Here is a 21,505-nt window from a genome sequence, read left to right as displayed (position 1 = left end):
AAAGGCTTTAAGGTAGGAAACTCTGAATTGCTCACCATTAGGCTGGCTCTGCTATCACTGAAATCAAAAGTAGAACTCCTATCAGCCTCTACAGGAACCATGCTGCTCTACTGACACATACATCAGGTAATTTCATCTTTAATTGCATGACCAAATATCTTCATTGTAAATCTGACTCAGTCTTGCTCATCAGTAGCATATTAAAAATATAGATGGGCAAAGACCAACTGTTTTTACAATGACTCTCAAGCCTTCAGCATTATGTGGGGTTTTTTTTTTTGCCACATGAAATTAGTGCTGAGAGAAAGAAAAGCCCATTCAAACCAGGGGCTTGATAAGAAATAATTGCTTATGCAGTGATTAGGCAGTCACCAAAGTGGTGGCCAAGAGAATAATGCCATGAATTTGAGCACTAGCCTGCTTATTCTTTGCTTTCCTTCCACTCCTTGGCAGCCACTGTGCTCCAGCAAAAGGAATAAATCACAGAGGGTAATGCTGCAGAAGGATGCTGGGTCACCAGCCTGTGCCCTCCCTCTCACGGGCTTCCAGGGTATCCCACTCCATCACACTTCCCATGTGCCAGGCTGGTTTGCCACCCGTTCTGAACTGCTTTCACTGGCAGAAACTAACACTGCTTTTGCAGCTTCACGATCTCCTGTCATGCTCCTTTCTGAGACCATGATTAATTCCATCTTTTATGTCTGCTCTTACCTCAGAAAGCTTTTCTGAGTGGTGCTTAGGTCTCTGGGAGCTTCCCCCTTCTAGGCTATGGACATTTGCTCCCTGCAGTTGCTCTTCATAAGCCAAAGGCAGAGTTTTTTTTTTTGCTGTTCTTGCTTTTAGCTCTATTTCTCTGATATTTTCTGTCCTATGGAAAATGGATGACAGGCAGCAGAACTACAGATGGAATTAAACTGAGTAATCCTCAGACTCATTATTCCAGATTTTTACCTATATTTTGCAAATCTAAAAGCTGGTAGTGATTTTTCTGAGGATGATTTATTATTGGCATAGCCTTTGCTTGTCTCACCTTTTCCTCTATCTTATCAATTCAAACTAAGCCCAGTGAACACTTCTCTGCCTAGTGCTGTACTGAGACCTGCTGACTTCTGTGTCTGTGATCTCACACCTGCATCATTGGGCTTTGCTAACTGTGTTGTATGAAATACTTGAGGTGATGTCACAGCCAAGTTGAGCTGTCTTTTTGCTCCTGTAACAGACTGGTCACAGGAACAGGCTGTTCTCCCTTATCCTACTTCTGCCAGTCTGAACATCCAGTACTCTGGCACAGCTTCTGTTTAGCTGAATGCAAACAGAACTTCTGTTTACAGATCATAGAGTGATAGGAGTTGGAAGGGACCTCTGGAGATCATCTCATTTAACCCCCCCTTACCAGAGCATGTTCACCTAGAGCAGATTTCGTAAGATGCTGTCTAGGCAGGCTTTGAATGGGCTTTGATGGAGACTGCAGGCTGCTGACACGTGTTCATCCCATACTCACTTCGTTTCCTCAGTCTATGTTACTTGAAGTCTAGTTTGGCAGCTGAATTTTTTGGATGTGTCACTTGGGTGTAGAAGCTTCTCTTCCTTCCTCGTGTCCTTCAGTTGAGGTATCCCATCAGTGCAGGCTCCCTGGTCAGTCCTATGTGGCCTCAAAGGACTTCTTGACCACAGGAACTTCACACAACTATTTAAGCTGATTAGTAAAGAGCATTTACTATAGATATTAAAATCCCAAACACTTAAGAGATCTTTGTGCCACATAAGCCTGGAGAAGAGAAGGCTCAGGGGGGACATCACTGCTGTCTACAACTACGTGAGGGGAGGCTGTAGCCAGGTGGGGGTTGGTCTCTTCTGCCAGGCAACCAGTAACAGAACAAGGGGACACAGTCTCAAGTTGTGCCAGGGGAGGTCTAGGCTGGATGTTAGGAGGAAGTTCTTCACAGAGACAGTGATTGGCATTGGAACGGGCTGTCCAGCAAGGTGATGGAGTCACTATCCCTGGAGGTGTTCAAGCAAAGCCTGGGTGAGGCACTTAGTGCCATGGTCTAGTTGACTGGATAGAGCTGGGTGCTAGGTTGGACAGGATGATGTTGGAGGTCTTTTCCAACCTGGTTGATTCTATGATTGTATACTCTCCTTGTCTTCTTGTCTAAGATAGCCATGTAAGGCTTATCATTTCAGTTCTCACCATGAGCAATTTCCAGTGTTGGTCTAATGTTTTCTTGTGATTCCTGAAGCTTCCTGGGTCTCACCTGGGATAGCAACTGAAACTGTATTTTTGGTGTATGCAATTGCCTTCTTGAGAATGATCAGGAATCCTAATACAGAGTTGAGACATAGTTCTATTTTGTTGCTGAGAACCAAGCTTCTTCAGCCAGCAGGTTGTCCAACAGGACAAAGTTGCAGGTAGTACCTAAAATATCAGTTTTGTTTGATGAAGAATTGATGGAAGATCACAGTATGGATCTTTTCCTAATTTCTTCAGCAAATAGACTGGATAGGGCTGGGTGCTAGGTTGGACTGGATGATCTTGGAGGTCTCTTCCAACCTGGTTGATTCTATGATATTAAGGCTTTGTCATCCTTTACTGGGTAGAACCCTATACTTTCTTACACAAATGTAAGACCACTAATATCCCTTGGATTATATCACTAAAAATGAGCAGAATTTCATGTACTGTATTTTGTGTAGTTAATTTAAACCCCGTAATTCCTGTAGTACCCTTTGTGTTCTTTGCAGCGCAGGCACGTTGTAAATAAATGTACAGCTTATATTGAGATCATACTAATGGGGATGAGGGTTTCCAGAGCAATACTTTGACTGAAGTCTACAGTAAATAGAAGAACAAAACCCAAGGCAAATAAATAAATATTGTTAGCTTTATAACTCACTGCAGCACAACAAGGAAGCAGTCAATTTCTATAGGAACTTTATGTTTTGGTGCTGCTTTTCCAGTGCAAAGAGTGTTCAGGCATTGGAATGGGCTGCCCCGGGAGGTGGTTGAGTCACCAACACTGGATGTGTTTAAAAGTCATTTGGATGTGGTGTTTGGGGGAGAATCTTGTAGAGGAGGGATATTGGTTGTACTTGGTGATCCTGAGGATCTTTTCCAACCAGAATGTTTTTGTGTTTCTGTGATAGTGATCTGGAACTGATAATGTACAAAATAGTTGCTTTTTCATGAGCAAAATGCTTTCTCCAACACTCCTGTACAAGTGCTCAATGAAAAAATGGCCAGGGGGATATGTAAGAGATCACCAAGCTACAGCTTTAGTAGTTTGTTTCAGGTGAGGACTCCACGTTTGTGTCAAGCTGTGCACTGTGATTCCCTGCCCACCTCAGCCAAAACTGGCAAATGTGGCAGCTTGTGGCTTGGACAGATAAACTCTGTTATGGGTCAAGAACTGGCTGGAGGGCTGGGCCCAGAGAGTGGTGGTGAATGGTGCCACATCCAGTTGGCAGCCATCACTAGTGGTGTCCCCCAGGGATCAGTGCTAGGCTCAGTCCTGTTCAGTGTCTTTATTGATGATCTGGATGAGGGGACTGAGTCCAGCATCAGTAAGTTAACAGATGACACCAAGCTGGGAGCAGGTGTGGATGTGTCGGAGGGTAGGAGAGCCCTGCAGAGGGACCATGACAGGCTGGATGGGTGGGCAGAGGCAAATGGGATGAGATTTAACAAGGCCAAGTGCAGGGTTCTATGCTTTGGCCATAACAATCCCAAGCAGCACTACAGGCTGGGGATAGAGCATCTGGAGAGCAGCCAGGCAGAGAGGGACCTGGGGGTGCTGGTAGGTAGTAGCTGAAGATGAGGCAGCAGTGTGCCCAGGTGGCCAGGAGAGCCAATGGCATCCTGGCCTGGATCAGGAACAGTGTGGCCAGTAGGACAAGGGAGGTTATTCTTCTCCTGTACTCAACACTGGTCAGGCCACACCTTGAGTGCTGTGTCCAGTTCTGGGCTCCTCAATTCAAGAAAGATGTTGAGACACTGGAAGATGTCCAGAGAAAGGTGACAAAGCTGGTGAGGGGTCTGGAGCACAAATCCTATGAGGAGAGGCTGAGGGAGCTGGGGGTGTTTAGCCTGGAGAAGAGAGGGCTCAGGGGTGACCTCATTGCTGTCTACAACTACCTGAAGGGAGGCTGTAGCCAGGAGGGGGTTGGTCTCTTCTGCTAGGCAAGCATCAACTGAAGAAGGGAACATGGTCTCAAGCTGTGCCAGGGGAGGTCTAGGCTGGATGTTAGGAGGAAGTTCTTCCCAGAGAGAGTGATTGGCATTGGAATGGGCTGCCCAGGGAGGTGGTGGAGTCACCGTCCTTGGAGGTGTTTAAGCAAAGCCTGTATGAGACACTTAGTGCCATGGTCTCGTTGACTGGATAGGGCTGGGTGCTAGGTTGGACCTTGGAGGTCTCTTCCAACCTGGCTCATTCTATGATTCTGTACATGGTGTGTCCACCACTCATGGTGGTCCAGCTGCCTGTGGGATGTGGAGAGGGCAAAGGGGTGCATCTCAGCCCCTGTCAGAAAGGAGCACTACCTCTCTCTTCACCTCTTGAATTTTCCCATTTGTCTGATCTTTAAAACATTGCTCTTTCTGGTTGCAGTTCTCTCTCCAGCTACATTCTTCTGTTACGTTGGAACACATGTACACAGAAATAGAATATTCCCCAACAAGGTATGCAAAGAGAATTGTACTTCCCAGCCTCTGTAGAGTGACTTCCTTAGGAATTACACTGCAAAGGTGCATAAAATATATCAACGAATTTAGCTATGAAAATATTCTGGATTATCCCTTTCACTGAGCAGATGGAGACAGGAATCAAACACGGGTGGGTGAGGTGGTTGTATTTTGACAAGAAGTATGAATTGCACTTTCTTTAGAAGAGAATACTTCCAATTCCCTACCCCACTCTTAAATGTGGAATGAAGAACCAGAAGGAGCTGGAGAGCTTTTTCTGCTAGACCATTCAGTTTCTCCCTGTTTGTTATGAGGCCAAATAACTCACTGAACCCATAATTAAAATTGTGTTGTTAATTTTCAGTTAGAATTAATCTGCCTTCAGCTTTTAGCCTTTGCTTCTTGCTATGCTTTTCCCTGCTAGATTAAAGGTGCTTTTAGTGCCTGGTATTTTCTCCCCACGAGGTGCTTATCTGTTGTAATCAACTCACTACTCAATCTTCTTCCTGATAAGATAAACAGATTGAGCTGTTCAGGTCTCCTACTGTAAGGAATTTCCTTCAGACTAAAATAATGTATGTGAGCCTCTTATGCACATTCTTCATTTTCTGTTCTAACATCCTCTGCCTTACACAGCTTCTCATATCTAAAAGGAGCAATCTGCCACCAAAATTGCCTTCCCCCCCTCCCAAGGAACAATCATCATAGGATGACCCTATGCAAGCCTCAAATGACAGGAACTGGATTTCTTTTGACAGCATTCATTTATTAGACAGTGAGGCCAAGTGAACATGTCTGAAGCTTCCTGATTCACTTTCAAGTGAAGCAGATTGCAGTAAAATCTCATGATTCTTTGGTGGAGGGGACAGTGGTGCCTGTGCCCAGGAGAGACCACCTAGCTGTGTGAAGCTAATGATGTGTTCGACTTAAACCTGGAAGATTTGTGCATAGGAATTGTTCCCAGGAGTGGGACAAGCCTGGAACACAGCCCTATGAGGAGAGGCTGAGGGAGCTGGGGGTGTGCAGCCTGGAGAAGAGGAGGCTTAGGTTGGATCTCATTGCTGTCTTCAACTACCTGAAGGGAGGCTGTAGCCAGCTGGGGGTTGGTCTCTCCTCCCAGGCAACCAGCAACAGAACAAGGAGACACAGTCTCAAGCTGTGCCAGGGGAGATCTAGGCTGGATGTTAGGAGGAAGTTGTTGGCAGAGAGAGTGCTTGGCATTGGAATGGGCTACCCGGGGAGGTGGTGGAGTCACCATCTCTGAAGATGTTGAAGCAAAGCCTGGCTGAGGCACTTAGTGCCATGGTCTAGTTGACTGGCTAGGGCTGGGTGCTAGGTTGGATTGGATGATCTTGGAGGTCTCTTCCAACCTGGTTGATTCTATGATTCTAAGACTTGGGATCATACCTCTTATGCCAAACTTGGGAGCGTGTTAATGTGAATTGGTGATTTTAGACATACTGAGTAGTAGCAGACATACAGGTGTGTAATGCTCTGGGGAGAAGGACAAGTCAGAGGAGTACTGCTGCTACTTCAGCCTTCAGGTGAGGAAGGGTTATCCTGGCTGTGTAGGGGAGGGCTGAGAGCAGAAAGAAACTGCTTTCCCACCTGCAAATGTCATGTAGACTCCTTGTTAAGTACTTTTGGGATACCCAATGGTATTGTTGGTAGTGATGTGATCCAAGAACCAATTGGTGTAAGCCATAGTAAGTTTAAAAACATTGTGATTTACTCTAGTGTACCAAACTGCCTCACTTTTAAATACAGAGTAAGCTGTACATAATTGATAAGGCAATTTTTGGGCTAAGAGAAGACTAAATGATACACTTGTTAAACTTCTCACTAATCTGTGTGCCTTGTGGAACCAAACTGCTTTCTAGAAGTCAATTCCAGGTGAATTCTTCCTGATGCTGTTTTACAGAGCCTAATTTTTCTGCTCTCTGTCCTTCAAACCTGCACATGAATGCAGGGAAAGTGCCCACACAGACTTCACTGCGTGGCCAAGGTCTAATTCACTGAAAATTCCTGCGGGCTGTTAGAGGGATGCTATAGAGGGATGCTATATATGGTGAAACACATGGCAGGCACGCCTTCAGCTGCTGAAAGCCTGAGGAGAGGATGTGCTGGGGTTCTGGTAGTCTCTGACCCACCAGTCACGGCTCAATAGTTTTGCATGCTGTTGAAAAAAAGCTCTTAAGGAAATTGCTAATACCTCCTTTGAAACCTTGATCCTTTTGATGTGATGACAGGAGGTCAAGCTTGGAGGCACCGTCACAAACAGAGAGATATGAGTGTTCAGCATCTAGAAGCATTCATTAATGACTCATAAACAAGTGTGCCTGACTGCTAATTGGAGATTTCTGTGCAGAAGGATTGTATTTATGGGCTCTATGCATTCTAACTTATTTTCATTTTGCTGCTTGTGAGGCTATCTTTTTGGCAGGAAGAACTCATTAATCAAAATCCTTCCTTTTGTAAATGACAGTATATTGAGAGGGTGGGGAGAGAGGAGGGCAGGTAGAACATGCATCTGAAATGCCAGGGAGATGCTGTGCTGATACAGCTTGTATCACCAGTAAAAAGGGTGTCAGAGAAGAGAACCTTAACTCTAGTGCTCTTTCTGGCAGTGCATTGCTGGTGAAGCCCAGCCTGACTTCTGTGTGTGAAACCTGAGTATTTTTATGATCCTTTTGTATCTGTTAATTTTGTTTTTCTAAAGCAGTGCAGCTAATATTTAGTCTGCTTACCATCAAATTATTTGAAGTAACATTTTATGTTCTCAGCTGATGCAGTTTCCTCATTGTCTCACTGCCCTTGTTAAGGGTTAAGGTTTGTCAGGGGGCTGTGGGGTTTGGGCAGGAGCCTGCTCCTGTGGTTTCAGGAGGAGCAAGTACCCACTTTCCACCCATGTGCAGTGGTTGTTCTCCAGCTGCTGGAGGCAAGGCAGCCTGGAGAGAAGGCTGCACAGAGCAGCAGTGAGGTACCTAGAAATTGAGAATTGTTTCATATTTAGTATTTAAGATCTTTTTGTTTACCCTTATCAAAGGCTAACAGATAGGGGATTTACAAGTTTATACTGGTGTGATGGTTTGTGTGTGTGGCACCACACACTTAAGCAAATCACCCAGACTAGACTCAATGGCTGGAAATTAAAGCATGAAGCTTTATATTTACAGCTTAGCACAATATCCAAGCAGGTATTTATAATACATACAGCTACAGACAGAAATATACAAGTTTGAAAGTAACAGAGAGACACAACACTCCTTCCAGAAACCAGAGTCCCCAGGAGGGGCTCCCAACCACCCTTCCACCTCCTTTCCACCCTTCTAACTTATCCCAGACTTTGCCTTACATTCAAGGTGAGTTTGGAGAATCTGCCAGGGGGGGTTGGAAGCAGAGGGATTAGTTAGACAGACAGCAGGTAAGAGAGAGAAGGGAGGCAGCCAGAGAGCAACTGTGTAATCTCTATCTATGCTCTTGTTTTTATGCATCTCAGCAAGCCTATGAGTGCAGTAGACATCACCATTGCTTCCTTTTCACAGCCTATCATCTAATTCCTCTCACTAGAATATCCCACCTAGGTCACAACTAGCACAACTGCCAGAACCACTTTTTATCCTGCTCCTGCAAGACCAGATTAATCTGTCTTTTGAGGTAATGAATACATCATTGACCCTTGTCTGCTAGCACACTTGACAAATTTGTCACCACTTTCCTATGTTGTACTATTTACTGTACTGTACATCTAGGCAAAGAGTGCTACAGCCATTATAACTGTAAATCACTGGTTCGCAGACTGAAAGCAATTGCTGTTAATGAGATACCTCTAAGGCGAAAGGTGGGTGAGCTGTTATTAAAAGCAGTGTGATGTGCACAACTTTGGTGGAGACTGGTTGTGGCTGTAATAAATGGAGGGAAAATGGGCAGGATGGGCTGGCCACACACTTGAGCAGACTGTGTGTGGTGCCAGAACATTGCAAAGAACATTAGAGAAATTAACTCGGATGTCCTTCTGATTAACAAGCTTTTCAGAGCCTAGCATAAGCTCTTTACTCTTTGGAAGGAAGTACTTCCTAGGAGGATAGAGAATTGTTTTTAATGGAGGTAATCTCCTAATAAATTACTTCTGACCAAGGGGAGACTTGGAGGGGCAAAGTAATCCCAGAGTAAAGTTGATTTAACTTCCCCATTATCCTTAGGAAGGCTCCGACATTGGAGCTTTGAAGAGCTGCATGTGACATTTTTAAAAGGCTTCAGGAGAGGCTTAAACTCCTACAACATTAAATATGTTTTCTGAAGTCATGTGGTGCTTGTCCTGGGGGGAATGACCTGAGCAACATTTTTGTGTGCAGATGATGTTGGCTTTCTGTCAAGTTTAGAAGATACAAAAATACATCTGTTGGTTTGTTGGGGTTTTTTTCATGGTATTTGTTTTTCCTTCTGACTACAGTCTTATTACTTTCCCAGTTAGCAACATGCAAGTGGTTTTAGGTTTTTCTCTGAAGTTGGCAAGGTACAGATGCAGAAGTTGTGCTTTTGGTTTAGTTTCTAGTGGATATGATTGAACAGCAAAGCTATGCCTGCTGCAACCTCTCCTGCATCCTGAGGAGAGGGACTTGGGGGTGCTGGTGGACGAGAAGCTCAACGGGAGCCAGCAGTGTGCACTTGCAGCCCAGAAAGCCAACCAGATCCTGGGCAGCATCAGGAAAAGTGTGGCCAGCAGGTCGAGGGAGGTGATTTTCCACCTCTGCTCAGCTCTGCTGAGACCTCACCTGGAGTACTGCATCCAGTTCTGGAGCCCCCATTACAAGAGGGATGTGCAGAGGCTGGAGCGTGTCCACAGAAGGACCACGAGGATGATCAGAGGGCTGGAGCAGCTTTGCTGTGAGGACAGACTGAAAGAGTTGGGGCTGTTCAGTCTGCAGAAGAGGATGCTCCCAGGTGACCTTCTTGTGGCTTTCCAGTATCTGAAGGAGGCCTACAAAAAATCTGGGGAGGGACTTTTTAGGCCATCAGGGAGTGACAGGACTGGAGGGAATGAAGCAAATCTGGAAGTGGGTAGGTTCAGACTGGACATGAGGAAGAAGTTGTTGAGCATGAGAGTGATGAGAGGCTGGAATGGGTTGCTCAGGGAGGTGGTTGAGACCCCATCTCTGGAGGTGTTTAAGGTGAGGCTGGGTGAGGCTGTGACCAGCCTGCCCTAGGGTAGGGTGTCTGTGCTTATGGCAGGGAGGTTGGAACTAGATGATACTTGTGGCCCCTTCCAGCTCTGACTGATTCTATGATTCTGTGCTCTAGCTCTGGCATGAAGCACGTCAGCAGGAGGTACTGGCAAGGCTGGTAGTGTAACCAGCTGCCCTCAGTGACCTGTGCTTACAGAGAATGTGACTTTGCAGGTCCTGAGAACCGGTGCCTTTTTCATTCGGGTCCAGGGAGGAAACCTGGAATTGTCATTTTTCCAGGGGAGGCACTGATTTGCATTAGAAGGCTGGAAAGAAAACATGAATTTCATCTGCTTTGACAGTTGGCCTTCTGAAATACACATATCAGCCACATTAGCCCAGTGGCCTTTGGCAGGTGAGGAGCAGGGGTTGGTAGTGTTGTTCTTGCTGATCAGGGACAATGCACAGCACCAGATTGCTGCATTCTCTTCGGCACTTCAGTGGCATTTATAAACATGACAGCTGCAAATTAGCTTAGCTATTTACGGGCTGGATTGCACATGGCTCTCTGACAGGGAAGGTGCAATAGACTTTTTTTTCCCTTCCCCTTGCTTAATGTTTGCTCTCCACCAGGAAAGCTGTGGCAGCCAAATATAACAGTGGTCAGAAGCCTCGATAAGGCTCTGCTGATCTATTTGCCTTGCTAATTTCTGTAGACAGTTATGTTTGCATCTGCGGTCGGTCTCAGCAGGAGGATCTGCCTTTTACAACCCTATGTGGTTGTGTTATGGGATAATGAAGACAAAGGAGGCTGCACACCTGAATTCCTGCCCTCAGAGAGGACTGTGCCTCTCACCCTTGTTAGCTGTTGTTCAGGTGCTAATGGTGTTTCTGCCTTTCACATGGCCTATTTGATTGGTGTTCCCTGCTGGATGGGGTTCTGTAATGAACAGTAAAGCACAGGGAGAAGTCCACATTGCCCCTGCACCACCACTTTGTCTTCCTTAGTGTGAACAGGGGAAAAAAGCTCACAACCACTCAGCTTTCCTTTTTAGACATGTGTTTCTATATTGCACTTTGCTTGAAAGTTTAATTTTTGTCTGAATTTCTCTGCTGTAGTAAACAAAAGTGAGCTTCTCTTTAGACTATGCTGGCAGGTCTGTATACAAGGGTGTGCTGAAAAGCACCCAGTGGGTGGGAGGAGAGGTGCTCAGCTGGAAAGGCAGAGGAGGGCTGAGAGCAGCAACGGCCTCAAATCCACCCAGGATGAAGGAGAGAGGAGATTCCTAAAGCCCTGTTTTGCCTTGCAGCAGGCTGTATGCTGATGGTGCTGAAGCTGGGCAGTCATCCAGTCTGGGCCACTCTGTGAGTGTCTGGCAGGTCGTTGTTCTCTTTGCTTTCCCTTGGTGAGAATTCCTGCAAGCTACCAAGGTGTTGAATGAAGGGAGACAAATTCCTTGGGACAAACATCTCACTGCTGCCTCTGTATCAGCTACAAAAATCTTCTTGTCTGTGTTGATGATGGTTAGATTCTCCTGTGCATCATGAGCGACGTCAAAGGGTTTTAAAACAGGGAGAAGCTTTCCCTACTTAGCTCCTTGGTGAAACTGGGCTTCCTGTGTTGGACCTCACCTCAGCAGCACCTCTGTAATACCTTGTTGTATAGGTTTGATCATAGGGCCTCCTTCTGTCATATACCATGGGTCTGGGGCATAGAGGTTTGGTGTGGAAAACTGTTTTCTGTCTTAGAAGAGTTATTTCTGTGATAAATGCATATTTACACATGCACACCCCTTCAGACTGTTAGACTGAGCTCTTTTAATCTCTTCTATACCATTCTGCACAGTCACCACCAAAAATCAGTTATTGTGGAAAATCCTTCCCCTTCTGCCTCCTCACATTGCTAAAATCCAATTTTAGCCTGGGGGGAAAAAATGGTTTAAAGGATTCATCTGGGCAGTGTGAATTTTGTGACAGGCTGGCCCAGAGCTCCATGCTGGAAGCAGTCCTGCCTGTCAGCTGAGCCACTGCAGTATTTGTGATTTTTATGTATTAGTGATCTGGCACCTTTCTCTGGCATCCTATGCCATACAAAATTAGCCTAGCATATGGGTAGTGTAAATTGGAGGACACAGGTTTGACTAATGAACCAACAGTGACTATGCTAATTGGCTTTATGGGCACCGAGTTCTGTGTCTGCAGAGTAGAATCACCTTAGCTGTTTTACAATAAATAAGTAACAAAAATTAGGGTCCCTGATTTGGGGATATTGTTCTGTTTTTTTTGGTCTTGGCAAAGGCAAATATTTCCAGGCTTCTACTTCATATGATTCAGATAGAGGGTCTTGGGGGTGCTGGTGAGCAAAAAGCTCAACATGAGCCAGCAGTGTGCACTTGCAGCCCAGAAATCCAACCAGAACCTGGGCTGCATCAGGAGAAGTGTGGCCAGCAGGTGGAGGGAGGTGATTCTCCCCCTCTACTCAGCTCTGCTGAGACTCCACCTGGAGTACTGCATCCAGCTCTGGAGCCTCCATTACAAGAGGGATGTGCAGATGCTGGAGTGTGTCCAGAGAAGGACAATTAGGATGATCAGAGGGCTGGAGCAGCTCTGCTGTGAGGACAGACTGAAAGAGTTGGGGCTGTTGAGTCTGCAGAAGAGGATGCTCCCAGGTGACCTTCTTGTGGCGTTCCAGGGTCTGAAGGGGGCCTACAAAAAATCTGGGGAGGGACTTTTTAGGCCATCAGGGAGTGACAGGACTAGGGGGAATGGAGCAAAGCTGGAGATGGGTAGGTTCAGACTGGACATGAGGAAGTTGTTGAGCATTAGAGTGGTGAGAGCCTGGAATGGGTTGCCCTGGGAGGTGGTTGAGGCCCTGTTCCTGGAGGTGTTTAAGGCCAGACTAGATGAGGCTCCCGCCAGGCTGATCTAGGGTAGGGTGTCCATGCCCATGGCAGGGGCGTTGGAACTGGATGATCCTTGTGGTCTCTTCCAACCCTGGCAGTTTCTATGATTCTAGATGTGTGTGCAGCCCAGTTCTCTGTATGTTGTAACAGGTGACTCTCACAAACAGGTGAGCCAACATCTTTTCCTTTGAATTTTTAAATGTAGCTGTGGTTGATAATAAAGATCAACATACCTGAAGGTGTTCATCAAGTTTTAACATCAAAACAGTAAGGAAAGCAGGAATGGCTGTGCTCGAAAGAGCTGTAAATATCTTGTAAGACTGAATATCAATTCTCAAAAAATAAAGCATGCTATAAAAAGAAAAGCCCAGGAAGATATTTTACAATGCGATTTATTTTATGAATTTCTACTGACTACAGCACTTTCCAAGCTTGCCAGGCTGAATTTTGATCTGTTCTTTTGGCTCAAGTGTTTCAATGACCCTCATTCTTCCTCTGTCTGAGCCTAATTCTGTGGCCCATGGTTGCTGCTGGCATCTGTGTCCAAGTGACCAACACTGAGTCAGCAGCAGAATGCATTCCCTCGCCTAGCCCTGTCCCTAAATCCCAGCTGGCAGAAGCACCCATTTGTGCAGGGCTGAGCATGTTCTTTGTCCTTCCAAAAGTTGTGGGGCCTGCCAGCTGCAGAAGGCAGATCCAGCATGGAGTAGGAAGCTGGGATGAGTTTGGGAAGTCATTTGCTGCTGTCTAGGTGCTAGTCCTAACTGCAGTTCTTGCCAAACACTGGTGCTGGGATTTAGTGCTTTTTTACACTTTGCTTCTTCAACTCAGGCTGGACTTGTGCAAAGCGAGTGCAAGCGATTTCGATTATTCTCTCACTGTACAAAATGAAGGGCAGAGGGAAAAGGAGAGAAGATGACTCTGCTGTGCAAAAGCTAGTTCCCTGTGAGCAGATATGGTTTTTTGTGGATGCCCTACAAACACTCCTCCCATGAAATGTTACCATCTGTCTTTTGGGGAACATAGGAAGTGATCTTCCAGATGTGGTCTTTTGGCTGTGGCTTTTTGAATTACAGAGATATTCAGATTCTGAGGAGTGATATCTAAGTGCTGTCTATGGAAAACTTCTTAGCCTGCTGCCTTCCTTGGTCTAGCTTTGAACACCAAACACTTCCAGTTTTAAACACTCTTCTTGTAGTTTTAACTGTGAATAAGAGAAGGAATCTCATGCTTACATCTGTTTTGAATGAAAGGTAGCTGCTGTAGTGCTAATGTAAATATCTTCCCCTGCTGATCATACATCAGAATTCATAAGAATAGATCATTATTGATGGTAGATGAGCCAGAGAAATTCTCCTTTCTGTCATGCCCCTCATTGATAACATGATGGAAACCTTAAGAAACCTTCTAAACAATCTGTTTACCAATACAAGTCTTTATAGTGGAGATGGGGATGTATATGTAAGAGCTTAACAGTATTGTTATTGTAGTGCTGGTGCTTGTAAGGATTTATATGGGCAAGGTTTTTAAAAGGCTAAAGCCTTTTATTATTTCAGCAGTTTAGTTTGGTTTTAATTGTGAAACACTGCAGATTTTGGTCTCAGTTCTCTGTAAGCCTTGCAGCAATGCTGCCTCTTCAATGCAGTGCTCACACTCTCTTTGCCTGGTGTTATTTACACCGCCACTTGGGTTCCCTCTCTAATCATGAGCAATTAAAAGCACATTTCTGTGGCTTCAGATTGCACCTCTGTGTAATTATCTGTGTGACCAAAGTCCTGTCAGTGTCCCCTCTAGCTGGGGGAATGCTCACAGTGTATGTTGCATTGAGGTTTCCTATTTATGGCTGCCCACAGTTCTCCTCAGTTATTTTTCAGGCACGCTGTTCTTTCCTTAAAATTGGATTGCAGAGTACTCCTCATCTCACAACTCATACAATAGGATCAGTACAGCAGTAAATGATGCTGAAACTGCCCTAGCCACTTTTCATATCACTGGCTGATCTGCTCTTTGTTAGAGGCGCCTGTTTGTTACTGTCCACGTACCTCCGTTGGTGAGCGATGACTTCATCTGCTGACAATGCAAGTAACCTAATTTTGAGTAATTTTCAGGAGATCCATGGCTACAATCTCCTGTTGGCTTTGATATCTGCAAGATTTTGTGAGGCAAAGGAATTAGGACCATTCCAGCTCCTCCATGCTAACTTCTGTCTTGATAACAGCATGAGCTTTATGAGAAGAATTGGGTAGGTGTTGCCATAATAATGAAAAGTTTAGATAAACATGAGCACAGACTTTAAAAGCAAAAACTAATCATGATCTGCACTTGGCTGCTTTTTTGGCTCTCTCATAGTTTTTCATGGGTTTTTATATATGCAACAATAATCTGCTTGTGATGCCTTGATAGATGAGTGAGAGCAGACGCTCATTCTGAAACCTGAGCATCAAACACTTTCACTCTCTCTAGTACATAATTTTTAATTCTTTCCAAACAAAGCAGAGCAATTCAGGCAGTGCAAAGCTTGGCAGGTAGCATGATGATGAAGATTGAACAACTTAATTGTGTTCTAGATAGAAAATGCCAAAGGGAATCAATGATACAGGAGCCAATAAGAGGCACAACTTGGGCAGTCACACTCTCTCGTTTTCCATCACAGAATAGGGTGGTTTGTGATTTAGTATTCCTAGATCAAATATGTTTTCTTCCATCTTCTCCCAGGCAACCAAGGGGACAAGGGGACATAGTCTCAAGTTGTGCTGGAGGAGGTTTAGGCTGAATGTTAGGAGGAAGTTCTTCACAGAGAGAGTGATTGGCATTGGAATGGGCTGCCATCCCTGGAGGCGTTCAAGCAAAGCCTGGATGAAGCACTTAGTGCCATGGTGTAGTTGCTTGGACAGGGCTGGGTGCTAGGTTGGACTGGATGATCTTGGAGGTCTCTTCCAACCTGCTTGATTCTCTGATTTTGTAAGTGGTGTGTCCACTGCTCATGGTGGTCTGGCTCCCTGTGGGATGTGGAGGGGGCCAAGGGGCCTTTCAGAAAGGAACACTACCTCTCTCCTCACCTCTCTTGAGTTTTCTCATTTTTTGAATCTTTAAAACCTTGCTTTCTCTGGTTGCAGTTCTCTCTCTCCAGCTATATTCTTTTGTTACTATGGAACACATATATAGAAATAGAATATTCCTGGATGAAGCACTTAGTGCCATGGTCTAGTTCATTGGCTAGGACTGGGTGCTAGGTTGGACTGGATGATCTTGGGGGTCTCTTTCAACCTGATTGATTCTGTGCTCACAAAAGAAATTCACAAACCTTTGCAAATATCTAAATTGTTTCAATTTCCTTTTATCATTGTTTTGTTTGGGTATATCAAGTGAAGAACCTTTTGTTAAGTATTTTTTCCCCCAATGATTAGATTCATTAGCTTCAATGTCTCTTTGGGTTGCATGGCTGCCCATGTATCCTAACAGAGGATCACAAATATAATGAGCTAAGAAACTTCCTGCAAACCATTTTCCAGCTCTCTTTTCCCTTGTTTTGCATAGAGAAATTATGCAAACACATTGTAAGTGTGTTTATATCCAGCAATTTCACGAGGACAGTAATGCTTGCCCTCTTTTAAAGTAAACACAAGCATACCCTTGGGTTGCCTGCTCCATGAGATCCATTGAATGCCAAGAGTGGCAAATCTACAAGTAGGGATACAATAACAAAGACAAAAGTCCTTGGACAACTTTCTGTCTGAAGAATTCTCTCTCTGCATCTCCTTTTAGCTTATAGTGGATTTACTGATCCCAGATCTGAGCTGACAACCACTCCCACACAAATACAGTTAGAAATAATTGAGAATCCTGTAAGAGCCCTTCAGCCCTGGACATGATTGCTTTAATTGTATACAAAACCAGAGTGAATAGGTATCATATCACTACTAGATGTTAATTTTAGCTGCTTTGTGAGTTAGGAAAGAGAAAGAAAATACACTTTTCATCCCATGGCAGGAATCGTTTTGCATCTGACTCTAAAGCCAGAAGTAATTTAGTTTATCCCAATTGAAATTTCTCCCAGATACTGCTGTGTTTAACTCTCCCACACCTGCAGAAAGTGCCGTGGGCTCTTCGGCAATCAGCTGTCCCTGGGACCTTGGCTTTCTCTTTTGCCCTGAAGCTGGACTGCCTGACAGCACAGCTGCCTCGCTTCCCCCACAGGTAGTGGGATTGCTCCCGAAAAATTGTGTTGGATCTCTGACTTCTTCTCGTAGGAGCGTCTCTGGAAGAGAGGAACTATTTAGACGTGGCTTTTGTTTGCGGCGTTGGCATTCTCAGACCCCCCAGCCGGAGTCCCTGCCTGCGAGCAGGGCAGGAGCTGTGGGCTGAGGGGCAGGGCAGCTCGAAGCGTCTAGCACAGAGAGCCGAAGAGGCTCCTGCCCACTGCCTGACCCTGTGGCAGAGGCTGCTTTTAGAAACGCTGCCTTGCTCTCTGGGTGGGTGATGTGCCTACAAATCAGCGCTTGGAGCAGCCCTGTTTGACCGGCACCGCTCTGCCTCTTCCTACGCCTTTGGGAAGCTTAATGCGGGGTGCCCACTGCCCGCTCCTCGCCAGGGCTCCAGCCTTGTTCCGGACGAAGCAGGAGGGCTGGGGCAGGCGGATCCCGTTCCTGGAAGAAGCTGCCTTTCCCGGGGGCTCCGTGGCGCGGTTCTCGGGTGCTGCTCACACGAGTTCCCTGCGCCTCGGCACTCAGCCTCGCTTGCCAGCCCTTGCCTTGCTGCCAGCGCTTGCCCTGCCTCTCGGGCAGATGTGCCTGGGACGTGACAGGGTACCTAGCCAGGCTGGGCGAGTGTCGTCCTGCAGTATCGCAGTGCTGATTTCCTCTGCTTTATCTCCCTAATTAGAGGCAAAACGGAAACCCGTGCCGTTAAACGCTGAGTGTGAAACCCAGCATTAGTCAGGACCTGGAATAAACTGTGCACGAAAAGAGGCTGTCTGCCCAGGTACAACACACAGCAAAAAAGCAGAAAACCTCAGAAAAACACGAGCAGTTCTTGTGCTCGTGTGTGGCAGCAATTTACAGTTCCCTTCCTGCTCCTGCCCCGTGTCTGAAACAAACCATCCTTGCCTGGGAGCACAGTTGTAATTTGGTACCTTCCCTGGTTCAAATTGGAGTGTAAGTTGGGATTTTCAATGGTTCTGCAAGAGAAAAACCTTGCAAAAAAAAACTTTTAGCCCAAAGGCCAAAAGAATTGCTGCTGGCTTCTCCTTAAGTCAGAAGCAATTTCATGTATTAAGATATTCCCATTTAGGATCATAGAATCAGCCAGTTTGGAAGAGACCTCCAAGATCATCCAGTCCAACCTAGCACCCAGCCCTGTCTAATCAACTAGACCATGGCACTAAGTGCCTCATCCAGGCTTTGCTTGAACACCTCCAAAGACAATGACTCCACCTCCTCCCTGGGCAGCCCATTCCAATGGCAAATCTCTTTAGAATCAACAAGTAAAAAAAAAAAAAGAAAAAGTAGTTTCCATTTTTATTTTATAATAAGAACTGTTTTAAAATGTTACTTTGAAATTGTTTATCAGCTGGCCTGGCTGGAAGATAAAGATCTTTGACCAAATTGAGCTGTTCCTACAGACAAATAATGTATTGACAGTGCTGAATTTCTGAAAGAAGAATCTTTGAGCCAGAGAGGTAATGGGAGCAAGAACTGAAGTTGTGCTGTTAGACCCTGTTACAATACATTTGAAAGTGCTAGTGTAGGAAACTTGAAGCTGACCACTTCTTCCTGCAAATGTAATGCAGCAATGACAAATCAGGACTGGTGACGTGAACTCTGGTGCAGGTAGAGGTCTGACAATGTACAGGGGCAAGACACAATGGTGCTTGCCCAAGTGACCATGGTCCCAGCCAGTCAACAGCTATTTCTGCTGGCATCAACGTCTTGGAGTCCCCTGTGAAACAGATGCCAGCTCCAGCTTGCCCAGCTCCAACCACTCTTACAGATGGTGCTGAAGGGACAGGTTTAGGTGGCTCTGCTGTCAGATGCAGCCCCATTGCGCAGTGATCTAGACCCAGACTGCAGCTTGAAGAATCAGTGCAGCTTAAGAAACCTTGAGATTCTTTTATTGCAAAAACGTGTTGCAGCAAAAGAGGTTCTGCCTCAACACAGCGGGGAACTTCTTTACTGTAAGGGTCACAGAGCACTGGAACAGGCTTCCCCAGAGAGGTTGCGGAGTCTCCTTCTCAGGAGACTTTCAAGGCCTGTCTGGATGTGTTCCTGTGTGATCTGTGTTAGCATTGTCCTCCTCCAGCAGGGGGGTTGGACTTGATGATCTCTTTGGGTCCCTTCTATCCCCTAACATCCGATGATCCTATGAACTAGACCATGGCACTAAGTGCCTCATCCATTTTTTTTTCTTGAATACCTCCAGGGATGACAACTCCACCACCTCCCTGGGCAGCCCATTCCAATGCCAATCACTCTCTCTGGCAGCAACTTCCTCCTAACATCCAGCCTAGACCTCCCCCGGCACAACTTGAGACTGTGTCCCCTTGTTCTGCTGCTGCTTGCCTGGCAGAAGAAACCAATCCCAGCTGGCTACAGCCTCCATTCAGGTAGTTGCAGACAGCAATGAGGTTATCCCTGAGCCCCCTAATGAATATAAGGAATAAGCACTTATTCCTCCTAGTGTCCTCTCAACTTTATTTTGAGGGAGTCTGGATTGAATGCAAACTTAGCATTTCCATACATGCATAAACCCAAGAATTTATGTTGCTGTTACTTGCACTGCACTGTTCCAGTAAAGCTGCTGGTATAAGGAATATACATAACTGGAATCACTTTCCTGATGTGGTGGTTATTAGAATAGGTATAGGCCCACACAGGCTAAAAGAGAAAATGTTTCTTCAAAATATAGTGAGTGATCCTACATTTTAATGCTTCCTACTATATATACACTTGTTTTTATTACAGCATAAAGTACTTTTCCCTGCTACAATAAATACCAACACAGGATATGCCTGTGTATTTATCATATTTGTGGCTGATACAGTTCTGGTGGAAATTAGGAATTAGAAATAGGACTATGAATACTAGGTCAATGTGACAAGTAAATTTACAACACGGCAGCAAGCTGCTATTTGGGACTAAACTTGGTAGAAGGATTTTCTGTCTAAGGTTATATGGAGAGGCCTGGAACACAAACCCTATGAGAAGAGGCTGAGGGAGTTGGGGTTGTTTAGCCTGGAGAAGAGGAGGCTCAGGGGTGACTTCATTGCTGTCCACCACTACCTGAAGGGAGGCTGTAGCCAGGTGGGGTTGGTCTATTCTGCCAGGCAACCAGCAACAGAACAAGGGGACACAGTCTCAAGTTGTGCTGGTGGGAGTATAGGCTGGATTTTAGGAGAAAGTTGTTGGCAGAGAGAGTGATTGGCATTGGAATGGGCTGCCCAGGGAGGTGGTGGAGTCACCATCCCTGGAGGTGTTCAAGCAAAGCCTGGATGAAGCACTCAGTGCTATGGTCTAGTTGATTAGCTAGGGCTGGGTGCTAGGTTGGACTGGCTGATCTTGGAGGTGTCTTCCAACCTGGTTGATTCTATGGTCTAGTTGAATGGATAGGACTGGGTGCTAGGTTGGACTGGATGATTTTGATGGTTTCTTCCAACCTGGTTGATTCTGTGATAAATCTGAAACAACTCCATGGGAATTTTAGTGTCAAAATGAATATAAAATGGAGGCAAATGAAGCTTTAACTCTGAGTCTTCTCTGGGATTTGGGAGAATTTTGGAGACTGCAATTAAGGCCTAATTCTCATTAGAGTGTTTGTTCAAATACAACTGTTTACAGCTGAAGTCCAAGCCCAGGAATCAAACCTCTGTGTGGCCTGATTTTATGTGAATTCATTAATTTTATCTGTAGTTAGAAAAAAAAAATAAATTGAAATTTTCTCCATTTTGAGGAAAACAACCATTATTCAAATCCCACTTTATTATAGTCCTTGCCAATTTGCCTTCCATGACAGATGTTATTTCTCTTGACAGTGTATTGCAGCCAAGCCATTTATTTCTAGCCAGAAAACTGAGTAAATAAGCCAAAAGGAAGGAAGATGAATGCTTTTGTCATTGCAAAGGCTTCCTTTATCCCCAGGATAACATTGGCTGCACAGAAGACTGTGCATCTGGCCATATCCTAGAATCAGTCAGGATTGGAAAGGACCACAAGGATCATCTAGATTCAACCCCCTTGCCGTGGACACAGACACCCTACCCTAGAGCAGGCTGGCCACAGCCTCATCCAGCCTGGCCTTAAACACCTCCAGGCATGGGGCCTCAACCACCTCCCTGGGTAACCCATTCCAGGCTCTCACTACTCTCATGCTGAACAACTTCCTCCTCACCCCCAGTCTGAATCTCCCCACCTTCAGCTTTTCTCCATTCCTCCTAGTCCTGTCGCTCCCTGATATCCTAAAAAGTCCCTCCCCAGCTTTTTTGTAGGCCTCCTTCAGATCCTTGAAGGCCACCAGAAGGTCACCTGGGAGCCTCCTCTTCTCCAGACTGAACAGCCCCAACTCCTCTGTGAATCTGGACATGCAAATGCTTTTACCTTGCTCTTCACACATGTGCCCTAGCTTAGGAGTCATTTGTTGGCATGTTGGCCCTTCAGTGTGTGTCTCTTTATGTCTCCTGAAAACTCTGTTTTCTTTCTGTTTTGCTCTAGAGGAGTCCTCTTGGCCAGCAAGTTGCCCTTTGGCAACTTCACATAGGATCCTCTCAG

The 21,505-nt window shown here is 45.6% G+C and overlaps 1 protein-coding gene across 1 annotated transcript in view; it reads left to right on the top strand.

Annotated features, from left to right (window-relative positions):
- The window catches only part of LOC135177791 (uncharacterized), a 38,775-nt gene extending 21,828 nt beyond the window's left edge, over positions 1–16,947 (top strand). Inside the window, exon 4 of the mRNA XM_064148249.1 lies at positions 16,804–16,947. Coding sequence (XP_064004319.1) covers positions 16,804–16,947 — 144 coding nt within the window. The remainder of the gene's footprint in view (positions 1–16,803) is intronic.
- The last annotated feature ends 4,558 nt before the right edge of the window (positions 16,948–21,505 follow it).

The sequence above is a fragment of the Pogoniulus pusillus genome, chromosome 8, assembly GCF_015220805.1.
Source record: "Pogoniulus pusillus isolate bPogPus1 chromosome 8, bPogPus1.pri, whole genome shotgun sequence".
Taxonomy (NCBI): Eukaryota; Metazoa; Chordata; class Aves; order Piciformes; family Lybiidae; genus Pogoniulus; species Pogoniulus pusillus.
Note: the sequence above shows the minus strand (reverse complement) of the source record. Positions and strands in the feature narration are given on the sequence as shown.